Source organism: Belonocnema kinseyi, chromosome 4 (assembly GCF_010883055.1).
Source record: "Belonocnema kinseyi isolate 2016_QV_RU_SX_M_011 chromosome 4, B_treatae_v1, whole genome shotgun sequence".
NCBI lineage: Eukaryota > Metazoa > Arthropoda > Insecta > Hymenoptera > Cynipidae > Belonocnema > Belonocnema kinseyi.
In genome coordinates, this window is record NC_046660.1 from 72,688,013 (window position 1) to 72,714,292 (window position 26,280).

The window sequence follows — 26,280 nt, forward strand, 5'->3', positions numbered from 1 at the left end:
GTAGAATTGAATGAATTTAGAAAAAGCTAAGTAAATTAAAAAAAAATTCAGAGAATTCGACGGAATTCGTATGAAACCAAAGATAAATTATAAAGAATCCAAGTAAATAAAGCGAAATTATTTTTTAATCCAAGAAAATTCAATTGAATCCAGATAAATAGGTGTTTTAATTTATTTTAAAAAGTCATAAGTGACATTTTTATTGATAAACGTGACTTTAGTGACATTATCTTAAAAAAGTGACTCAAAAGTGATTTGAAAAAAAGAAAGTGGCAGTCCTTGATATGGACCAAATTTTTGCGGAATTTACGCCAAAGCAATAACGATTTTTCATTTTGAAAATAAAGATAATGAGTTCATTCGAGGTGGTCTTTAACTGGTAAGCATTTTTGAAGTACAAGGAGAATAAGTGGTTTCTGATGCCAAGTAAAAAGCAAAGATAAGCATGCGGCTAGAGAAAGTAGGAGGTACGAAAAGTGATATTTTCGGCCACTATAGGCAATTAATGCTATTTTAAAGTGACTGCTGCAAATATTTCAGTGGTCTCGTGTAAACACCTCACTTACACTAACATTACATGCGTCCAGAACGATTTTCTGACAAGAGAATGACAAGAGAAAGGCAGAGAAAATTTATTTAGTGTCGGTAAACCACGAGTAAACTAGAATAAAATAGAATTTATATCTTTGCTCACGCCGGCACACTAATCTTGAACAAACTTATGATTATAGAAAAACAAATATATGTATGGAAGTAAACATTTTGAAATACACATAGCAATGCACATTAAATGAGCTTTAAATAGAAGATAATTAAATTAATTTATTTTTATTTTTATTATTTTCAAGGATAAATAAATAAGCTCAAGAAAGCTAATCCTTTTAAATTTGTGTTCTCTCAAGTTCCACACATTTATTTCTTATCTTAGAAACTTATTCAACTTAAACAAAAATCCGACAAGTCACTGATGAAATTCAGACAAGTTGAATACATGTAATGAATTTAATGACAACGAAATTATGGTAATATAAACAGTGCAAATCCAAAATTATTGCATACTAAACTTCTTTATAGTTTAAACATTATTGATTAAGTTTGTTTATATAGTTACTTTATCACTAACAAAAAGAAAAAATATATATATACTCTTTTTCTGGAAACATTTCAGTGGTTTCCAATATATTTTTGAACGCTGAAACCGTATCCGATGTCAAAATTTTTCTAGCACATCAAATTTGTACAATTTTCGAATATGGCTAAAAAGTGTATTTTTGGTCCAGTGTACCCCCTTTATCTCGAAATCTTGATGTGATACACAACACGAAACTATACTGATAATTCACATTTAATTTCCTATGTAAACACTAACATCCAGTAAACAAATTACGAAATATGTTGCTGTTTAATAGGAAATTAGTCAATACTAATATTTCCGATGTGAAAAAGGAAATCTTTCTACAAAGATACGAGTATTTAAACTGTAACATATATTTTTCAACAAATTTTTCTGCACACTTGTATTGATTTTTTTATCTAATCCAGATATTCCACTTTTCTGTTTGGATTCTGTCCGCTTTCCAAATCCTTTGGAAAATTTGAAAAAAGATTAAAATAAACAAAATTGCAATGATTTATTTGAAATTATAGTAATTCGATTTTAACAAAAAACACATACTTATATTTTTGGCCACTTTTTTGTTAAATTTGATTTTCCATGTGGAAGAGATCCCTTACATTTTTTGTGGAATAAAAAATGTTTGCGTCTAGGAGAACTTTTTTTTATAAAACCCAATTTTCGCATTATTCTCGTGAACAACGAAAGATACCAAAAATATCAAGACAAGTTTGTACACCAAACAAATTCTTTAAAAAATACCTTGAGCTCTTTGGTGATATCTTGAATATTTTACGACCAAAAATCCTCAAAACTGATAGAATTTCTTTCCAACATTTGCAAAAACTTTTTAAAAATAAAAAAATAAAACAATTATTATTTATTACTAACATTTATATTATATATTTGTTAATAATGTTTATTTAATAAAATAGTAATAAAAGTAATAAACTGACCAAATATATTCCAGTAGAATCGCATGCCGTCAAACCCAAAAACAGAAATTTGAAAAAAAATTTGAATTTCCCACAAAATATTCTTTTCATGTTTTCAAAATTCAAAGAAAAAACAGACTAAAGATTTTCTGAAACTCCCACCTTTTTATTTTTTCTCATATTTTTTGAACAAGAAATCATTTTTACCCCTAAAAAGTATCTTTATCTTAACATTTTTTTATATCTCGTTGTTTCCGAGAAAAAGGGCAAAATTCGATTTCATGAAGAAGTTCTATTAAGAAAAATTGTTTAGCCCACATAGAACTTAACGAATGTCTTCCTTGTAGAAGCGCAAATTAAAAAAATGGCAAAAAATATAAGTTTGGGATTTTTCTTAAAAAAATCGACTTTCTATATTTTCAAACAAATCACCGCCATGTTATTAATGTCCCTACTTTTGTGCGCAAATGCTGATCTTCGTATAAATGACGTCATCATGATGGCCGCTCATTCAAATGAAGTATTATAAACCGAAATGTTCAGCCAATTTTAAACAAACAATAAAAGTGTCAAATTAACAAAAAAGTGTTCCTACAAAATCATTTGATCTTGAACTTTTAAATAAAACTATTTTAAAAATGCATGAAAATTTTCTATTGTCTACCTACTCCCTACTGTATTAAAAAAAAAAGGATTTCGTAAAATACGAGGAGCAAATACAGCTCATCTCTTAAGTAACACATGTCAGATTAGATATATGGTTAAATGTTAAAAGCGCAGAAGCTTGATAATTTGCTCTTATTAAAAATGAAAATAAAACCACAATCGTTTATCATAAACTTAGATTCTTTTTCGTAGAAGCAATACAATGACAAATTGCAAATCACGGGAGATTGTCTCTCGGATACGTACAGGGAGCTTTTATCTCTTTTTTTTTATAATAGAGCCATTTAAGTTAGTCCCTCATATAATAAGATAAAAGAAGAGAGCTCACTTCTATGAGTTAATATAATAAAATAAAGTTAAATAAACAATAAATTTTCCGTGATTACATTAAAAATATGTTTTCGCAGCGTATGTTGTACATCCGTCTTCCAAATTAAGTAGTTCTCATAACAAAGTAAGACCGTACATAATTACTCGTCGTATTTTATGTTTGTAAAGATTTTACTTCATTAATCATCTTACAAAAAAGAATCTTCTGCCAAAAGATTACTTCACAGGATTAAGATAAAAATGATAACGAAAAAAGATACTTTACTTCTTTGTATTTCAGTTTCTTTATAGTGAAATATTGTTATTGTAATTTCGTATTATTAAAAATTCCATAATATTTGATTGGATTAAGCTGAGACTGAAATATGTATCCAGATGTAATCTAGGTTTGAAGATATGGAACTCGACAGTGCAGTAATGAAAAAGTAGGAAACACTCAATAATCAAAAGTTCATAGGTGAAATGTTAACGAATAATCGTATCTCAGGATTATCAACGTTGGGAGTGTCAATTACAGCCTGGCTTCTGTTTTTTCTATAGCAAGAAGCGAACTGTGGATTATCTATTACTCTCAATTTGCTTTATCAAGGACTATTGCCATTTTGCAGGCATGAGCAATTGGCAAACTTTTCAATAGCTTTACTGAGAGGCTTTATTCACTTGATAGATAGTTAATCCAGTTAGTTAATTGATAATAAGACCCATCAAAGCATTCATCTGGATTGATAAATAAAATAATATATAATTTAGAGAGAGAAAAATTTAACTTTATATTCAGAATTTAACTTCAATTTATGAAGACTGTCAGTCAAGATTGACTTAAAAACTTAACCCTGAAAGGGAATTAGTTATGCCACTAGACTTACAAGTGTTGAACTTCAAACCTTGAATCACTCCTCAATTCGAAAACTAATTCTATAATATTCTATTTTAGTTGATTAACAAACCAAGTGTTACCACATTTTTATTATAAAAGTTTAAGCTTTTTCAAAGTATGATAATATGATGATACATATATTTGGTATAATAATGAATGTTAAAAGGTTTGTTTTCAAACCCATGGCATCTCGATTATCAATTAATTATCGGTGGAATGACATCGACTTCTAATAAACTATTAAAAGACTTAACCCTTAACCATCTAAGAAAAATAATTTATCTCCGCATTTTTTAAAAATACTCGATTTCTCCTTAAATCAACCTTGAAAAAACATTCCACATTTAACATACAATAATTAGAGTAAAAAAGTAAAATAAGAAAATCATGAATATTAATTTATCGCTAAGTTATAAAATTGAAGTTATCGACAATATATTTAGCACGCGCTTTAATTCCAGTAAATAATTATACGTTTATAAATTTATAGAAGCTCGTATATATTATATCTTGAAAATATAAATTGCACTTAATTTCGTTTAATTGTCACTCATTATGAAAGTTCCAGTTATCAACACCAATGCGAGACATTATAATGGCAACTGGCATTTAAAGATATAAGAAAATTAATGAAATTTTAAAATGAGTTAATTCAGCTGTCATGAAATGAACTTGTCAATAATAGAACATTGATATACAATTAATTAACCTAGGCAACGCATTTAATTATATTCAAATAAACGCCCAAGCTGATTTTAATTCAATATTCATGGAGTCATAGTGCAATGGTTGTAAATTAAATCATATTAATCCGATATAGCAAGATTTATTGGATTATTAAAGAATTGTACAGTTAAATTACATCACAACATTGCACCTATCTGCCAATCGAAGGAAAGTCTGAGCATTTAAATTTTGGAGAAAAAAGAAGAGATAGATTATTTCAAGTAGCAGAAATGAAGAATCACTATTGGTAACTACAATATATGGAGTAATTCATCTCCTATTTTACTGAAATTGAATAGACTAAACAAATTTCTCGGTAAATGTTGCAAAAACATTAAGTCATTAAGTCAGGGTCTAGACAGAAATTTTTTCTGTTTGTTATTTAATTATCTCTAATGAGCCAAAAAGGAAGTAGCTTGAAACTCTAATTTTGATTTGTAAATTTTCTTGAATGAATTTTTAAATAGAAACTAACTAAACTTAAGATTCATTTCCATCTGCAGGGTTTGCTTATGAATATTTTTTAGAGTTCTTCTGATCAAAGTCAAACCATTTTTTTACCTTAAATTGTCGAAAGAAATCTATTTTTATTAATGTGATGTACAAAAACTGTTTTTAAGTATTAGAAAATTTAGAAATGTGTAATTAAAAAAAATTTCTTTCCTATTTAAAAAATGTAATAATCTGAACAAATTTTTTCAGAATCAACCACTATCATTATACCTTTAGAATTATCTGCAATGCATGCATACCTATTCCTAAAGTTGCTACTGTAGAATTCGATAAAAATAAAAGTAAATATATTGAGTTAATGTTAGTCTAATATATATACGGAAATTTTTGTTTAACAAAAAAAGAAAGTGTCATCAAGTGCCCAAATATTTTGAAATTTACTTTTTTTTGCGAACAGCCAATTATAGTACGTAAATTATTTTAAGCAAATCTACGTTGGCCTTTGTGAAATCAGGATAAAACAATACCTTTTTTTCCAAATGAACAGAAATAAATTGATTTTTAGAGCAAACAAGTTAAAATTTACTTTAAAATCCAATACATTTTAAGAAACAATGCATTGGTGTCTCGATTTTCCAGTTCAGCAGGACCTTCATTATTTTTTTATTCCTTTTTTTCGAAAGACTTCGAGAACTAGATATGTGGCTTGGAAATGTAAATAGGGAGAAGAATGAGCGGCACGTGTAGAAAATCGAGAAAGAAGAAAAGGAGAGCGATAAAAAAGATAAGAACGCACGTCGTGCACACTGACCTTTTCCTTGTCGAAGACCTGTCCCGGCAGAGCATGACCCTTGGAACTCCATTGGCACAGATGCTGTCCGCTGTATTCCGAGCAGACGACGTGGAAGCACGCGTGGCACTCTGTAGGACATAGAGATCCGCACATACAGCAACAGAGACTTCGGTAAGAATTAACATGATTAACTACACTATCAACTAATCCGCTGGTATCGATTCCATTTGTCACACCATTCACAAATCCGTTCTTTGAGGTTGCATCATTATTCCCGGTCAAATTTGACTTGACATTGTTATTATTATTATTGTTACTATTATTGTTATTATTAATTGCAGTTTTAGAAAGTTCTATTTCAGCCGCGGTCACTTGATCGTCAGCAACTGAGTTATCAGAAACCGGCACTTGGGAGTTGCACCAGCACATGTGCCTATGGAAGGACAATGGCCTGGCACAGGAACTGACATATTCGCCGAGGACGTCGATCGCGGAACTTTCGCTCGTCGATAGGTCCAATCGATCCGATTGCAGCTGGAACCCGACCAGCTGCGATTGTTCGTCCTGCCCCTTCTGCCCGAGAACACCAGAGTACGCGTTCTCCAAAACCTTGCCAGGTGACACTTGCTTCGGATTAAAGGAAGGACTAAAGGGATTGCTGGCGGAGGAGGAAGAGGCAGAGGAAGATATTGATAAGGGCACATTATGTGCTGAATTTGAAAACCCTATTTGACTTTGATTCGAGGTTCGTCGCTGGGCGACAGTGGCGCCTCCTTTAGCTAGAGCAGCACGATCAACGTGGTTGTTCCCGGGTGCCGAGGAGTCGTGTGGAGAACGGATGGACTGGTTGTTAGCCTCGTCGTAGCCGTTCTGCGAACTTTCGCAGCTCACTGATTTCTCCAGGTTGTTCGGCGGATTTGAGTGGCCTGATACTGATGGAACCTGCACGAATGAGATGTCTGCCGTACAGTAAGTGCCGTTCCCAGTGGCGGAGAGCCTGCTGGATCCAATGGCAAATCCACGTGGACAATCTCTTTGCTGAGTTGTGACGATGTTCGAGGTCGTGGTGATCGACATCGACGAAGACGTGGAAGTCGCGCTACTCGATCCTGATCCCTTCCTCAGCATATAATTCTCAGAGTCAACGCTTAACAATCGGGACATTGCCGGCGATTTGGCGATCTTGTTCTCATCGCTCTGAAGTAACTTGGGGTCGCACTTGATCGACCTGGAGGTCGCGTCCTCAACCTCCTCCGTCGACAGCAATCCCGCTGGGCTACGAGGTTCGTGGACCTTGCCGGGCAAGACCACAGACTGCACCTGTGCCACTGTCAAAGCGCTCGATGCGCGCTTCATCACTAATCACTTGGCCTCTTTGGCTCATTAGATAATAATTAGGTTTTGAGACGGTCCACCATGCACGAGCCACTCTCAGGCGAATCTTGTTCCTCCCTCAAATTACAGCCCTCCATCTTGCCCACCTTTAATTCAACCACAGGGCCTTTTTCTCTATACAGAAACTTGAGATGCAACCGATAACAAGGGTCCAAGAGTCGCTGCTAACTCTCCGGACCAAGGTACCATCATCTTTTCATCTAACTGGTCAAGGTCAAATTCCGATGGAACTCTTCGTCCACTCGAACTTGGTTCTCCAAGCTTCAACTCCTTTCAAATTTAATTTCTTAGCCAAATTCCTCCGGCGATTACTAATCGCTATTGTCACGGTTCACATTAGTGCCGACGTGAGAGGAGGATAGAGAGAGATCGAGACGGGCAAGAGAGATAAGGAATCTCTTGAGTGCGGGTGTCCTCGTGTAAATTCGTTTTCCACGAGTCTTACTCCTCCCTCGACGCACGACCTTTATAAACGCGAGATTCGAAGCGAAACGAAACCGGTTTCGACGCAGCCCACTACAGTGCGCGCAATTTTCGCCGGAACCCACTACAGAAGCCTCGAATCGAGCGATTCGACAGGTTTTTCAAGCATCGCTTTTTTTCTATGTTCCTTCAAGAAAAAGACTCTCGCACTTGATCGTTAATAACTCTCTTTGCTTTATCAAGATAATTAGTTTGATTCTCGTCAATTCGTACAAGTTGCTAGGACTTTGTTATCAGATCAACCATCAATAACCTTTCTTTTGAACCCTCTCATGTAATAACTTCTCTTTCTCTCAACTTTATCATCGAGTATTTGTTGCCAAGAAACTATATGCTATAATTTCGAGTGGGTCTCTTTCCTTTGTCGAGAGAGAATCGACGATCGATGCGCTCAGCGCTCAGACGACTTTTACGAGCTTGCCAGGGACAATATCATCTTCGGGGATGACCCTCTTTTTCGTGGTTGGTGGATTCGTCGTTAAACCTTTTAAAACTTGTTGGGATTTTGGTAATTTGATGTCAAATAGGTGCTCTCGCGACAATCAGTTATAGGAGAGCGCTCGCAGTGGTTCACTCCGACCCCAATGGAAAAATCCACAGCTACAGCAATTCTTGTAGGGGCTCCCAGCACTACACGCATATACACGAGTAAAACCGATACCTGCACCGGTACCACACTAACACTGTACACACTATTCACTTAACACTTCGCAATTTTGCCTGCTGTTCCTGCTTCGTTCCCGGTGCCTTCCTTCTCCAAAATTCACTCGCCTTCAATCGACACAACACCGTATCTTTGTAAGGAAACCACGATCCAGTCGCGAATCCGTCGTATCTTGGCTTTTGCCGATATTCGAGGCACCACCTATCTCGTTTCCTCGGGCGAAGCAGTGGCGTAGAACTACCGTGGCTGAGTTCCGAGCACGCACTGGTCGAGTGTCGAACGTCGAGCGACTAGAAGGCGAAGGAGATGGTGGACGACTACTACTTCCTCCGGTTTCGTTTCTTTTTCCGCGCAAGACCACTCCTATAAGCAATAGCGGGCTGCTTTTTTCTTTCTTTCGGGACAATTATCAAAGATTTTTTGATAATTTCAACACTACGAATACTGGCAAGAGTCGGTAGCGGTTCAGCTCACAGCTGACCGGCCGGTTCGCCAGGTTCGGTCAATAGCCATAGCTCGCACCAGAGTCGAGGACCGCAGCTCGGGCGCTCGTGCTCAACTTCGATTCTCCTCGTCGTGGGTCGGGCATCTTCGTGGCCTTTACCCGAGCAGACACGTACCCGCTAAACACAGAACCCCAGGAATCGAGTATTGCTGCCAGCAGTGCTATCCATTCTCTCCTCTGATCGTATTCCTCTAACGAACCAGGCAGGAAAGTTCGACTCGCAGACGCATTTGTATGCAAAGTCTCCAGTTTTTATCATCCGAGAAAGAAGAGGAAGAAACTATGATTCCAGCCTGAAAGCTTACGTTTGCGTTTTGAAACTTTAATTTTCAAATTTTTTTCCAACTCAAGTTATCTCCCATCTCTTAGAATTATATTCCAAGATTAAGAAAAACCCTTTCAATCTTAGAACAGGGCGACCAAACGAACCCTCATGCACTGATCGATTAAAAATTAAGATACCTGGTTAAAATATAAATCCACTGACAGTTTCCGGCTTTTTACCGGTTTACCAATTCAGTGGCCACCCGGCAGGCGTTTGGTGATATTGAGAAAACGTTTTTTGACGAGTCGAGAGATGAATCCCTAGATGAATAAATTATCCGATGGTACATGGAATCAAGAAATGCCCGAGAGGCTTGAATGACCCTTGAATACACATTGAACTTATAATGATGGATTGAATAATCTTGATTGCAGGTATAACAGACTGGAGTCGAAAGCCTGATCATGAAAAGTGACGTGATTATTACGATTCCGATTAGTAGTTTTACATCGTTTTTGCCTGATTTAGCAGTAGCGATTTCAATTCTTCACATTTTTCATCATCATTTTGCATTAAAAATATTTCAGTTACTAAGTGCCCAAGACATCGATTAATAATTTAATATTTCAATCCAGATGACAAGTAAGAGGGGGGAGAGAAATTCCATTAATGAATGCGCATGCACACTTTCTGGCGAGAAGAAAATCAATTAATTTTCGACATGTTTTTCCAACCTAGCCCCACCCTATTCACCTATTCATGGAATATCGAATTTTCAAGACGGTCCTGTCGTGAATTTGGGACAACCCCTTCTTGAATCCTTTTATCGTAAGATCATATACAAGTAGTATACGAGTGACATGCAGACACGATATCAAAGCAGGTCAATAAAATTCGCGCAGACAGAGATAGTAAAAGGAGCGATTCCGTGGATTTATATGAAAACTTCTGACAGTATCAGTCTCTGGAAGCTTTTGTAAAAGTATCCAGGTTAACATCTGTTTAAATGCCCCCCCCCCTCACGAGCAGACAGGTTTTTGTGCATTCACAGGGTGACCGCTGAACCAGGAAATGACCATAAATTTGTTCAGACCGTGAAATTACGCAACTTATTTTTTGACCGACAATTTTACAAAAATTTGTTAAAGAAAAATCTATTCAATTACTTGAAATATGACAAATTTCGTATCATATGATATAATGCAATTTAAAATAAGTTTAATTGCAATTCTTATTCTTTTGATTAAGTTAATTTGTTAACTTTGAAGAAGACTGAAACAAATGGAAATTAAAAGCGTTTGAAATTGAAAATTTATTGTTACAAAAAAAATGTCGAGTTGAGTAACTGTAAATATGAATTGATTATTGATTTTTAAAATTGTACTATTTTTTCAGTATTAGAAATTAAATAATAATTTATTTTGCAAGATTGCTCTGAATTTGTTCAAAATTAAACAATTTAATAATATTAAAGTTAAAAATTGCAAAGTCAAAATAGTTCAACTGTCAACCAAAGAGATTAACTTTCAGGTAAAATGAATCTTCAACAGCAAAATTAATTTTTAACAAAGTAGTTGAGTTTTCACAAAAAATAGATGAATTCTCAATAAAAAATGTAACAGTTGGTATTAAAGGCTTTTAATTTTTAATAAAAAAGTGACTTTTACTGAAAAAGAGGAATTTTCAACGAAATAGTTGAATCCTCAACCAAAACAGATTAATTTTTAACCAAACAGTTGCATTTTTAATGTTTTTTCAAATTTAATTTTCAGAGGTACATGAACATTAAAAACAAAACTGACGAATTTTTAACCAAACACATAATTTCCCAACCAAATATGTAGTTGAATTTTTAACTAAAAATACACATATATTCAACCGAAAATGAAATAATCAAATTTTCAGTTTAAAAAAAGGAAACAAATTTTTTCACAAAAAATAAAATAGTTCAACTTTCAGTTAAGAAAATAAATTTTCATCCAAAAAAAGTGAATTTGTCAGGAAATATGTAAATTTTTAATGAAAGAGATCAATCTTCAACTAAAGTGATGAATCTTCAACCAAATGATTGAATTTTTAACAAAGTTCAACTTTCAACTAAGTATTTTGAATTCTACGAAGTCAAAGAATTTTCAACTGAATCAAAAACTTAAAGAATTTTAAATCAAACAGTTGCTGTTTCAACTAAAAAAGATCAATTTCCACACCAACATTTATTATTTAAATTTTAAGTTATAACATTGATTTTTAAAAAAAGTCAATACAATTGATAAATTTTCAACCAAAGTGATAGATTTTTAACGAGAAAACCGATTTAAAAAAAAAATAGCTGAACAATATCCTCAATTAAAATTGATTAATTTTCAACTTAAACAGTTTCATTTTTATTTAAAAAAAAAACATTAAATTTCTACAAAAAGAGGTGACTTTTCAGGGAGCCCGGACACTGAAAAATAATATTCCAGGAATTAGAAGTGGCCGATAATTTAAAAAATACGGAATAATAAATTACTCAACAGTTTATGATACTGCCGAATTGAAAAGTTCTTAATAAAATATACGACATTTAGAAATTACTCACCATAGTGAAATTCGCGTATTATCAAAATAATAAATAAAATACTTTTATCTGATAAAGGTATTTGTTATTTTCTAATAATTTTGAGTTCAGTTTTCATTACGTCAGATGAAAAAATGCTCAACTCTAAAGAGTTCGAATTTTGTAATTTCAATAACCGTGACAATCCTCTACAGGCCAGGAAATGACCGGGAATTTTTTTCCTGGATTAAAACAGCCACCCTGATTCAGTTTCAATATTTGAAGAGACAACTACTTTTGTAGATAAAATAACATTTGATTCTTAGAATAAACCAACTCCAGAACTTTGCTCATTAAAAATATCCCTCTTGTCTCCAGCGAAACATAAAATCCCTTTGATTGTACAACTCGATTTTCCACTTTCAGAGATTGAACAGTAGGTTCAGACTCCTGCTCCAGATTCTCATTATACTTTTGCACATAATTAATTCTCTTATTTTCGTATTCTATTTTTGTGTTTTTATTTCTTAGGTCTTGTTAGAGAACGGTTTAATTAATTCTCGGTTCTTTCCTTTGCTTATCTATCCCATCTCATCATCAGTATTCCATCATCGGAATATTCTAACGTCTGGTCATTAAATATTCAGTTTTAACATCACGTGCAGTGTGTGATTAGTAATACGAGTTTTCTGTGTGCACAAACTTGCCTCCACATTTTGAAATGATGCCGATCATAGTGATCGGTATTGCACACGAGGTCGAAGTCGCATTAACGTTTAATGATAATGCCTCCTCTCTTAAGCGCGTTACAGAAACAGCCGTGGGTGTAATAAAGCTAACCTTCCGGCTAGGCTGTCGCACACACCTTGTTCGCCTTCGACTTGACTTAATCGATTACTCGGTTAATGTATCGCTTTGTAGAGAAAATATTCATGCTGATGCTTCTTAGATGAGCTGCTGAATAAAATCAGGTGTACTGGAAAGAGCAAACGGCTGTATGGAGGTTCTGGATGGCCCGAACTCAAGAGAAATTTGAATTAAAACCAAAAGATTGCTATTCTCTTCTAATGGTGTTTCTTATTCCTTGAAAAAAACAGCAATCTTTTTAAATAATCCTAGGTAATTCTCATAAATGCCTGCTTTCCCTGCGGGTGTCTTCTCATCAAAGATATTCGCTGGCGAATCAGAAATTATACATTTTCAAATTAAAAAAAAACTTAAGTAACTCTTAATGAATCATGCAGAGAATATATTAGCTTTAACGTAAAATTAGTGTCCTGAATTTATTGTTATAACCCGGTAAATGAAGACTCGAGTCACAGTAATAGCTTTGATCAATTAACTGCTAATTGAAGTTACAGTTAATTGAATGGAGCTATCCGCCTGCTACCCATGTGAAGTAGCAAAAGACGATTCACTTAATCAGTTCAATAAATTCAGTCACTTTCGCTCCTCGCATATATATATTTTTCAATTCCATGGAATTTTCTACCGCGAATATGGAGTTTCTTTACATAATTAATTAAGTAATTGAAGGGCGTCACGTTAGAATCATGTAAATGCCAAGCAAAAAATTTGTACGCGAAAAAAACTTTCTCGAAATTATAATTATTTTTCAAACAGAAAAATAAGAAAGTTCATTTCAAAGTTGATAGAGCTTTATAAATCTATAATATTAAGAAAAGTTGGAAAGAGTTCACACTTTTCGAGAAAAATCTCGTCAAACATTGTCCTCTGTCATAACTATGTAAGTGGCATGACAAATTTTGTTTTTAAATTCCAATTAAAATAAAATATATCAATGAACACCAGAAACATCTTACAAGATAAAATTCTATTCGTCAAACATGAAAAATTCCAATTTTTCAAAACTTTGAAAATAATTATTTTGTCATGAAATAGTTAACAAAATAGCATGAAAACTAATGGGTGATTTTTCAATCTAATAAACAATAACATGGTATAGAATTTATATTCATACTAAAGTATAACAAATTGTGTAGCAAAAAATTGTACAGTGCATGTATTTTATTCAATTTTGTATGCAGAATCGAATAGCAAATTGCGTTCAAATTGCGAAAAACATAAATTAAGTACCATTTTTCGAGCTGGAAAAGGGGTATGGTGTGACAGAACTTCACCCTTGCTTTTTCCAGCTCGAAAAATTACCATTTAAAATTTTTCTTTAATTAATAAACATTCAAAATTTTGTAATTAAACAAAATTTAATGAACATATTATAACTTCAATGTTAATTATAACAAGTTCTAATCTTTACTATTATAATATTTTTAAATTAATAAATAGTTCAATATTACCATTAATTAACAATTAGTGAAATACACTAACATTATTTTAATCTTATATGAATAACTATATAAGTACCTATCAAATAGCCGAAACTAAAAATTATTGATAATTTTTCGAACTGGAAAAGGGTTAAAGTGTAACAGTACCTCCCGCTCCCTTTTTCTAGCTCAAAAAATAAGAATTGAAATTTTTTTAATTTAATAAACATTTATCATTTATATACGGAATTTTCCGTAACGTTAGTTCTGAACGAGTTGGAAAAGGCATAAGTCTTACGGAAAATTCTATGCATGCAGACAGTTCGTATAATTAATGAACGGAACCAAATTGATTAAACAAGTTATAATTTTAACGTTAATTATAGAAATTTTCAACTTTTACTTACCTAATATTTCAAATAAATCAACTGTTAAATAACAAAATTAAGAAACAATTAGTTCAATTCACTCAAATAATTCAAATCTATTAATTTAATTAAATTTGTTCTGAAATTTAACTTTAAAAATGTATTAATAAAATAATGTTTCATTTCTTCGTGTGTTTTCTGAAAAAAACAAAGGTTTGTAACAAATTGATAAAAGTCTGCAGAAATAAATAAATATTATCAAATAATATTATCACAGTCACTTACAAAAATTGCCATAAAAATTTTTCAGCAAAATACAAATGCTTTTGTAACAAAAATTACAAAATTTAGTATAAGTGATTATAATTCGGTGCAAAACCCCAAATAAAGGAAAAAATCATGGTATTGAAAACCATTTTTTTGGGTGTATTTTTCACAAAAATACAAATGTTTCTTGGTGTCCCTCGCCGGATATTTTACTTTCGTCTAGAGTCTAGACAGAAGGTTTTGCAAAAGGTTTAAAACCATATACTGAAAAATTCGGAAAAGTCTTCAAATTAAAGAATTTTACCATGAATTATTTCAAACTGCCTGGAGACAGTGTACTAAAAAATTTGTTAGTAGTCATCTACTTCAACAAAATTAGCCGAAAAAGGGCAATTTGTCCTTTTGAAGCCCTAAAAAGTTCGAGGCTGATTTCTTACTCAATTGTTTGCTTTTAACAAAAAACGTGAAATCACAATATTTTCTTAACAGCAGTATAAGGACTTTATTTATAGAAGATAAAATAAGCTTCAACATGAGTCATTAGCGAATATCATACGGAAAGTAGTTTAGGAAATATGAATTTGTTAATTAACATTGTGGGTTTCTCAGGAAAGACAAAGCGATGATGAATTTTCATTGTTGCAAAAAAAATGACGATCGGGTTTTTGCTATTTGATTCTCACATTAAATAGTTCAAAGTATTAAAAAACATTTTTTTAAATTTCTGAATCCAAAAGTGACAGATGAGTAGGGGAGCATTTTTTTTAAACATTCATATTAAAAAAAAAAGAAAATCTGTTGAGTTCAAATTCTGGAAAATAATCATTAAAATCCGCCTTCCTGAATCGTTATTTTCATTTTTTCCGATTTTTCTGGCTGCTGTATGTATGGAAATAAAATCATTGTTTAAAACGATTTGTTATAAATAATTTGACAAATTTTGTTGGCATCCTAAACATAGGTTTTCCTGAACATGCACAATCTGTTAGACATTTCAGCGAAATTGAACTTGACAGATTTTTTTTTACAAAATATGAATGTTTTAAAACAAAGCGCTCCCCACCCTTCTCTCATTTTTGAATTCTGAAATCCAAAAAAATGTTTTTTAATATGTACTTTAAACTTTCCAATTTGAGAATCCAATAGCAAGAACACGAACGCGATTTTTTTTCGACGATAAAAATATTGAAAATTTGTCATCACTTTTTCTTCGCTGAAAAACGCATAATGTTAATTAACTAATTCATATCTTTTAAACCATTTCTCATAGGATATTCGCTTAGGGGTCATTTTAAAGCTTATTTTATACTCTATAAACAAAGTCTTGACCACTTTTTATCTGTCCCTTAATCGAAAGTAAAAAGCCAAGTAAACGTGTTGACAAAATGTTGCAAAGTCACGTTTTTTATTAATAACAAACAATTGATTAAGAAATCAGCCTCGAACTTTCCGGTATCAGTGAATAAAAATAATTTGTTATTCTGTTAATAGTGACTCTGTTAATAGTGACTCTGTACAAACTCTGAAAACAGATAAATCTGCACGTAATCCAATTTTAAGAACAACTTCTCTCGTCCGTGCCAGAAATGAAAATGAAAATTTGTGAAAAGTGCGGTTCCTTTTGAATATCTATCTTGTCGGGGAGGGATTTGGAATTTAAACTGCATCGCGCATCTTAGAGAAAAAAGTTCCATTATCATCTTTACTCTCGCTCTTATCTAAGCTTTCTGCCGTGATGACAAAGGTGTGTGTGTGTGTAAAACTTACACGCGCTTCGACGCCGAAGGGTCCTGCAGAAAGGGACGTGAAAGTGAAAAGCAGCTTTCCAGGGTGTCCTGGATAGAGGAGGGGAAAGGGAGCTCGGGGACATGGGATGATCGAATCTATGCACACGCATGCGCATCGCATTAGGAATCCTGTTCAAGGTCGCGTTCAACACCGCTCCTTAACTTCAAGTCGCCCCGCACGCAACCGGCATTTGCCAGATTTTTTTAAAAACTTGAATGCACAGTCCAAAAAGCTCTCAAAACACGGGAGATGGGGTGGTTTTTCATGAAATAAGTTGAAAATAAGGGAATAAATTTTGATCAATTTCCTACCACAAGAGATGAATTTTCAACCGAATAGTTGAATTAGGAAAAATATTATTTTGAACCAAACAGTTGCATTTACAACCAAATAATTGAACTTTAAACAATAGATACGAATTTTTAATAGAATAGTGGCATATTTACCCAAAGAGCTGAATTTCCAACCAAATGATCAAATTTTCATACAAAAAGATTAACTTCAACCAAAAACTGTATGCCTTTTGAGATAAATAGTCAAATTTTCACGTTAAAAAAATAACGATTTTTTTTGTAGAAGAACTCAGAAAGAAGAATTTTCGGTTTTCTCAAAGCATAACTTCTTTTAAGTTAAATAAATGAATAATCAAAATAATTTCTCGCATGTGAAATTCTGTTTTCAGATACAACTAGGAAACATTATTTAATTCATTGAAAGAAAATTAATCTTTTTGTTTAAAATTCTTCTTTTTGGTAAAAAATTGATATACTCCAGTTGAAAAATCATCATTTTGGTTAGAAATTTATCAGTTTCGTTGAAAATTATTTTTTTTTATTTGAATACTTAACTAATCCATTTTTGGTTGAAAATTGAACTTTTTTTTATTCAAAATTCAACTATTTGGTTTAAAATTTGCCTTCTTTAGTTTAAAATTCATCTATTTTGTTGAATTTTTTTTGTAGAAATTAATCTTCTTGGTTAAAAATTCTTCCTTCTGTTTGAAAATTTATCATTTCAGTTTAAAATTCATCAGTTTCATTGAAAATTAATCGATTAATCGAAGAGATGAATTTTCAACTAAAATGATAAACTTTCAGCCAGAATAATTAATTTCTCAAAAAATTTTTAACTTTTTACTAAGTATGTAGTTGAATTTTCTACCAAAAATATGAGTCCTTAACGAAAAATATCGTAGTTGATATTTCACCCAAAATGGATTTTAATTTTAAATAAAGAATAGTTTAATTCAACCAAACAAGATGAATTTTCAACAAAATACTTCATTTTCTACGAAATATTTGTATTTTTAATCAAAAAGATGATTTTTCAACCAAAAATATTAATAATCTACCATAAAAAAAATAATTTTCAACAAAATAGTTAAATTTCCAACCGACGAGATGAATTTTTAACAAAATAGTTGAATTTTCAACAGAATAATTATATTTTCAACCAGATAGTAGAAGTTTTAACAGAAAAAGATCAATTCTGAATCAAAAATATAATAATTATTAGATTCTATTAATTTAGTTCGAATTTATGGGAAACGAAAAGAAAAAGGAGGAGTTTCATGAAAACCGGAAAAAAAGAGGAATTATTTTTAAAAAAGTGAAGAAGTGTAATAGGGGAAAGCGTGTGCAGTCTGTAAACTGATAAATAACAAAGATTAAAACGTGCTTTTTAAGCGGGAAACGAAATATGTGCTCCAGAGTTCACGGGGGAATTTAAACTACTGAAATTACTGAGTATAAATAATGTGAATAAATAATTTCAAAGAATTTAATAACCATAAGAAACCACAATCAAACGAAAGCTTAATTTTTAAAAACTTTCTCAAGAACATTGGATAAACGGACTTGAAATTAATGGCGCACTTGAATACGGCCCTGACTCCATATATAATTTGATTTCTCACTTTTAGACTGAAAGAAATAAAACTCTCCAAATATCCGGGGTCTCACGTGGTCTTAGGGTCAGACTCAAGAGAAAAAAAAATTTGCAAATGTATCTCAAGGACGCATGTATTATCTTACCCTCCCACTGTCATTTGTCTGCTCTCACCGCATTTCACGGTTTAAAAAAATTAAGATTTTTACACAAAAGATTCATGAACGATCCCACGATCATGCAAGACTTCCGGATATTTGGTGAATTTTGTTTCGTCCGGTTTAAAAGTGCCAAACAAAATTGGGTATATGTGGATCCAGGGCCGTGTTCATCAGTTTAATACAATTCCAAATCGTTTTATCCAACGCACCCTTTAAAAAAAGTAAAACTATCCGCCCCGTGAATAGCTTACTTTTGGTAAAAAAAATTAAGGAATTTAAAACGATTTAGGAATTAATGGAGTATTTTCCCGAACCGTTAAACCAGCCCTAGTCGTAAAAATTTCGCTTTTTCGATTATTTTCAAGCAATGTATTAAAAACGAAGTGTTCCTACCTGGTATTCTCAAAAATACCCCTTTTTATCATTAAAAAATTAAATTCGGAATTTGAAAACAAAAAATATTTCAGAAATCATAAACTATTTCGACATAACATACAGACGTTCGAAAAAAGAATGGTTTTATTTTTTAGCTATAAGCAAAATTCCTCTAAATTCGAATTAAAATTCCAACGGAGATAATAGACTATGTAGCTTTAAAAAATAATACACCAAACTCTCGCTTTCAGTCACCCCGTTCTCAACCTTTACCTCACTGTTTACGTTTCTGTCCCGCCGAAATCAGTCCAAGGCCATTTGAAGGCAACCCCCAACACTTGAATGAAAACGAGAGTTTGGTGCATTAAAAAAAAAACAAGTACACAGTGTGTCGACTCAAATCCTAGAAAAAAATATAATTTATATTATAATTTATTATTTATTTATTAAGAGTTTTTGAGTTTGTTAGTTTTTATACGTCCGAAAGTCCGCACGTTTCCAATACGGTTGAGTCAGAACGTACGGACCTGGAAAGAGGAAGCTGGAAAAGGGAGGGGGCGTGACCTGTGCCAGAGCGTATAGGCACAAGTCACGCCCCCTCCCTTTTCCAGCTTCCCCTTTCCACGTCCGTACATTCTGACTCAACCGTATTGTAAGCGTGCATGCTCAACGTGCTTAAACTTACGGACTGTCCAGACTTTTAGACTCGGCCAACATCACTAACGAATAATTAAGTAAATATAAAATACTAAGTACAAAATTAATAATTTTTTGAATTTGTTCTTAAGGTTCATAAATTTTCATGATAATTCAAACATATTTTTATTTTATCTTCAATTCTTCATATATTTAAACTTCAGTGAATATTTAACATATTAATATTTTGAAATATGAATTTTTAACGACAAAAAAAATTTTTTAATTAAGTCGTTGAATTTTCAACTAAAAAAGATTCATTTTTAACTAAGAAGTGGACTAGTTAAATGTTCAGTTAAAAAAATTAATTTTTAACAAAAAAATAACAACGCATTTCCAACAAAATAGTTTAATTATCAACTAGAATTATGAATTTTAAACTAAAAATAAAGAATCTTTAAATGGAATAGTTGAATTTTAAACAAAAAATAGAAATGTTGTACAAAAAGATTAATTTTTAACCAATAGGACTAATTTTGTACAGAGAAAAAAAAAACAATTTTCCTCTTAAAAAGATTAATTTTAAACCAAATCACCGCTTTTCAACCAAAAAATGGAATAGTTAAATTTTCAACAACAAAAAAACAGCTAAGTTTCAAGAAAATAGTTCAATTTTTAAATAGAATAGTTAAATTTGGAATAAAAAAGATGAATTCATGAATAAGATAATGAATCTTCAACTGAATTAGGCCTCCAGTCCATTCACCAGAACCGCCGGATCTCGGACTGGCCGGAATGAAGACGCTGACCAATCAGAAACGTGCCGCGGAAATAGTGTCATTCTCGCGCCGAACTGAGCCGAACTCATTCGAAGTGTTCGAAATGTTTAAGTTTGCGCTAAAAGGCGTTCCGTTCATTTCCCAAGCTGCCAAACACATGAACCGGAATGACCGGAATGACCGGAACACCAATCACAAAGCACCTTCGGCCAAACGAAAAAGTGCCTTGAGAAAATTATGAAAATTAAAGTCCCTGCGCGAACAAAATGCCGCAAACTTAAATTCTAGGAACGACTTAAACTGAGGGAGTTTATTAAATATAAATATTAATATTAATATTTATTTAAATATCGGGAGTTTAGTGTATATGAACTGGGACCGGATTTCAGCGAATTTTTCTATTTTATGGGTGTGTGTTAATTTTTAAGGTTTCTTTTTGTCCGTTTATTTCCAAAACCATTCAGATATATTTTTCTCGAATTTTCTTGCAGAGAAATACAATTGAAGCCAGACATAGTTTGCATGAAGAGGTTTCAGTATAAATCAATCAAATATTGGAATAGTTTATTCTCACATGGCCAATTTAATTTAACAAAATGCAGAGTACCTATTGACGTTCAAAATACGTAAAGAGATGTAATATTCTCCGAATTTGAAAAATTAGACAACAAAAAACTAAAATACCTGTCTATAATTGTTTAAATATTACTGAAACTTAAAAATTTGCCTGAAAAACCTAATTGAAATTCATTAGAAATTTACTTTTCCAATTTTTAAATTACTTATTATTGTCAATATTTATTAGCAATCATTGTTTCGTTCTACGACCTTGCTTCTTTTTTATGAGAATCGCATGACTTCTGAACGTGAGATTAAAAAACAATCATTTAATGCTCCAGCACTAATGAACTTATGTAATTAAATTTGCAATATGCAGTCCTATCATTAATGAATGGATCTGGATATTGCTGGATTTACGAATTAAATAAAAAGGGATCATTTATTTTAGAACTAATTTCTTAAATAAGATTCGTAGACAAAAAATATCAATTATCAGAATCTTCTAGGACCTAGTCCTAGACCGAGTAGCAAAAATACATTTCATTATTTGAGCTTTTATTAAATTGATCGAAAATGTGTTTACTACTACGCAAGTATCAAATCGATCTTTTAACAGAGAAAAAGTCCAAGCCTTTTTTTAATTTCAAAATTGGATAAGAACGATGAAGACACTTGACAACTACATTACGAGTTGTACATGTGTTATAATTGTGTATAACAAGAAAGCTGCAAACTTTTATGTCTTGAAATTAGGCAATACTCTGCATTATATGTTTTTCAATTTTTAATTTTTAAAGGAGCCTCCTAAACAATTTTGCAAGAGGACTCCTTATTTCTAGTTACGCCAATGGGATCATTCGGTTTCTCTTCGGTACTTTCCGACCCTACGTGGCGCACTTGGCCCCCAGACTCAACACGAGACATTTAACAACAGTCCTCACGATCCAGAATTTAAACCAATAATCATTTTAATTTATTTAAATGTAATAGTTTCAATTATATCCCATGAGGAATTCATTTAACCAATAAAAACGATATAAATCATTTCAACTAACTATAGACAATTTCCCAATTGAGAATAACATTACAAAAACTATACAATTGTTTTACAATTGCTCATTCCTCTTGTAAATAAAATCGAAAATCAAAAGTTTTTCATTTCAAAAGAAATAGCTAATCAGACATTGCAATCAAGAAAAAAAATTATTGGGTTCTCTAGTTCGCAAAAATATTTTACGATCATTGAAATTTAAAAATTGTATCTGTTTAAACTGAATTTTTTTAAGTAATCAAAACTGAACTACAAATTGAAATTCTCAACGAGGAACTATTTTGAGTTTTAAACTTTAACAAATGAAACATTCAAAAAATTGATTCAGAAATTTTCTAAATGAATGTTTAAAAATAAAAAAATAGGCCTCCTCCAATTCCGAAAAAAATTACAAAAATTACATCCCTTCTAGCTGAATAAAAATGATAAAAAGAAAAGAAGGACCTCTTCCAACTGAGAACAAAAAAGAGATATCTAAAACCAAAATTTCCTTCCTTCCAACTAAAAAAAAAGTTAATTTTACAAAATTATCCTTTCTCTAATTCATAAAATACTGGATCCCAAAATTTCCGCCTTTCCAATTCAGAAAAAAATCAACAATCCTTTCCATAAACTGAATAAAAATGATATAAAGAAAAAAATGGTTTATTCTTAATCAGAAATAAAAATCAGTAGATAAAAACGACGAAAAGAAAGACATCTTCCAATTCACAACAAAAATATGCAAACTTCGTCCCAATAAAAATGTTATAAATAAAAAAAATTTCCTCTAATAACCTCGACAAAAATTAAAACAGACAATACTTCCTTTAAACTCAATAAAAAAACGGAAAAAGTGGCCTCTTCCGAATCAGAAAAAACTAACAAAATTTCATCCCGTTCAATAAAAAATAAAATGATAAAAAGAAAAGAAGAGGCCTCTTCCAATTTAAAACAAAAAAAATTATTTAAAAACAAAATTTCATCCTTTCAACTATAAAAAAATGTTAAGATTACAAAATTATCCTTCTTCCAATTCATAAAATACTGATTCCCAAAATTAAAAAGTGGAGCAATTAAAATTGCAACGATCAAAATGTAAACATCAGTTTAAACTAGCACACTAAAATTTTAATAATTCATGGCTTTCTATTTCAAACAGTTTATATAGAAATTGTTTAGTTTTGAATATTTGATTTATAATTGCTCATTTTGAGTGAACAGTCAGATATTGCCAAATACTGAAAAATATTTTATTAACAAATTTCAAATTGATGAAAATTAAAAATGAAATATTTTAGACTGAAACAATGTTTGAAACGGATTTGAATTTGAATAAAAGCGTTTAATTATAAACCAATTAATTTGTACAGATTCATAATCGTCTTGTAAATTCAATTATTATTCCATTTTTACCCCTAAAATACATTAAGTTAAAAAAATCACTGATTAAAAAGTACTTACTGTGGATCAACACACGTTTTTTTCACAATTTTTGTCATTCAAACGCTTTTAATTATTAATTGTTTAAGTCTTAAAAAGTGTATCTTAAAATTCTTTAAAATTAAAATGTAAGCTTAAAGATGAAGACCTAGAAAAACATATATTTGAAGATATCCAATTTATGATATTTCAAGTGACTGAATAGATTTTTCTTCGAAAAATTTGTAACATTCCCGATTGAACAATAAATTCACTGTCATTTCAAGGTTTAGAAAAGTTTCCACTAATTTCCTGGTCCAGTGACCACCCCGTTTTTTACGGGAAATTACAAAATTACCGGAAAGGAAACTATAACTTTTGAAAGTTGGTCTGCCGAGTCCAAACATTAGAACAAACTCAAATGTTGATACTTAAATGCCGGTATAAAACGTGAGCATTTAACTTGGCTTATCCGTATGAGCAGTGGCCGGCTGTAATTATGGTGCTTTTACTAACTGTAATTACGCACTTGTAGTATGTAAGAAACGCAGATGTTTAACCCTTTAATGGTTTCGTCAGGTATTACACGACTTGGACTCGTATTCTTTGTAAGTTGTAGGTACTATGTTGGCATCAAGTAGTTAGTGATTTTTTTACTCTTAAAGCTCTGTATCAGAAAAAGGCCGCTACGCAAAGGCAACAGTCCCGCCGATCAATTAACGCTTCTGACTGCAGATCAACTGTTAAGAAGTTAGAAAAAAAATCAACTAATTGCTGTGTAGAAGAGAATTTGAATTTAAATTATTCTTACAACAATATTGGACAGAAAAACTTAAAATAAAAGCAAAATCATAATTATAATAATCACAGACTTCACAGGTTAAAATGCGCTCAAAACGGGTAATCATGGGAGATTTTTCACGAAAATAGAGGAATAATAGGGGAATTAATTCTCTTTGATATTAATGTAGGTACTATATTGAATTCAATATAAAAAAATGAAATTCCTAAGATTTCAAGCAGAAATGTATTGCATTTTCAACAAAAAAGTTGTATTTTCAACAAACATAGACGAATTTTCAACTCGGAGAAGAGTTTTTAATGAAAGAGTTTAATTATTAAGTTAAAAATTCGAATTTTTTACAAATCATTTTAATTTTGAAATTAAAGGCATGAATTTTCAACCAAAAAGTTAAATCGACATAAAAGTTATTTTTGAACTTAGCCATTAAATTTTGTACCAAACTAATAAATTTTCGTTAAAGAGACAAATTTTCTACAAAACAGTTTAAACTTTCAACCCAAAAATATTAATCTTCAATCGAAAAAGATTACATGTCTACCAAATTAAAAAAAAAAAAAAAACGAATGTTCTGCAAAACAGTTGAACTTTCAATCTTGAAATACGAATTTGCAAACAAATAGTTAAATTTTCAACAAATAAGATAAATTTTGAACCAAATAGAATGTTTTTATCCAAATGGTTGCATTTTCCACTAAGAAATACCAATCTTCAAACAAAAATAGAATTGTTAAATTTTCAATTAAAAAATTAATTTCTAGTCAAAGCAATAAACTTTCAGTATAGTTGAATCCTCAACCAAAAACAGAATAATTTTCCACCAAACATTTGCATTTTTAACCAAAAGTGTTGAATTTTCAAACCAAAAACACTTTGCAACTAAGACAGATTCTTCTGTCAAGATAAAAAATTTTGATACCAAAGTATGTTATTTTCGAGCCAAAAAGACGAGTTTTAAACCTCGAAATACGAATTTTCAACAAAAAATTAATGTTCAACCAAATAGATGAAATTAATGTAAAAATATGAATTATAAAAACAAATATTTTTTTCAAAACAGTTGTATAGTTAAACGAAAAATATGAATTTTCAACGATAAAGTTAAATTTTCAAGTCAAAAAGACAACTTCTCCAGAAAACAGTTGAGCTTCCAACCTAAAAATATTCAATTTCAAACCAAAAAGTTAATATTCAACCAATAAATGTGAAATCTCTACTAAAAGAGATGAGGTATTGAATTTTCTACTTAAAAACATGTCTTTTCAACCAAGAAGATTAATTCTTTACCATACAGACGAATTTTTCACAAAATACATGAGTTTTTAACCAAATAGTTGTATTTTTAACCAAAAGAGATGAATTTTCGAAACCAAAAGACAAGTTTGCAATAAAGAAATATTCTTCTGTAAACGAAAAAAAAATTTCAACCTAATTTTTGAATATTTTATTAAAAAAGGGAAATTTTCTACGATAAAGGTTTTTAATTCGAAAATATGGATTTTCAAACAATAAAGTTAACTTTCAATAAAATAGTTCAACTGTAAACCAAAGAGATGAATTCTTCAACCAAAAGAGTTATTTTTCACAAAGCAGTTCAACTTTCAACCAAGGGGTTGAATTATCAATAAAATAATCAAATTTGGAACAGAAAAATATGAGTTCTGAACCAAAAATATAGCAATATTTTTCATAAATAAAATTTTATATTATAATTTTAAAATTATAATAATTACAATAAATAATTCCTTAAGTTAATAAAAATTAAACTTTCACTATAAGAAACAGAATATTATAGTTTTGAATAGAATATTTTTAGATTAATTCAAATATTGTATTTTCAAATATCTCAGATTTGAAGAAAAAAGGGGAAAATGGGGAGATTTTTCAAAAATGAAAACAAGAATTAAAAAACAGGGAAACACAGGGAAATAGAGGAAAGGCAGACTGCAATCATGTGTAATCTAAGAAATATTTCGTTTGACCAATATTTTTTTAGAAGAGTCAATTGGCTTTCTTTTACAATATTCTAAATCTATATTTGCTTCCAGAGCGCCCTTTGTTTTCTTTTCTTTGGGGTCGTACAACAGATTGAAATGAGATTTCATAACGTTATAATATACATCACTTCAACGAGATATTTTAAGATCTAATGCGTATACTGAGATCACCTT

General features: G+C 31.4%; 1 protein-coding gene across 3 annotated transcripts in view; it reads right to left on the reverse strand.

The window, feature by feature from the left end:
- Positions 1 to 26,280, reverse strand: part of LOC117170582 (phosphatidylinositol 3-kinase regulatory subunit alpha) — a 175,553-nt gene that overhangs the window by 53,140 nt on the left and 96,133 nt on the right. For 2 of the 3 annotated variants that reach the window (XM_033357437.1, XM_033357436.1), the window contains one exon: positions 5,913 to 6,022. In XM_033357437.1, coding sequence (XP_033213328.1) covers positions 5,913 to 6,022 — 110 coding nt within the window. Of the gene's footprint in view, positions 1 to 5,912; positions 8,938 to 26,280 lie in introns of those variants that run through there. The other variant, XM_033357435.1, reaches the window with a different exon arrangement.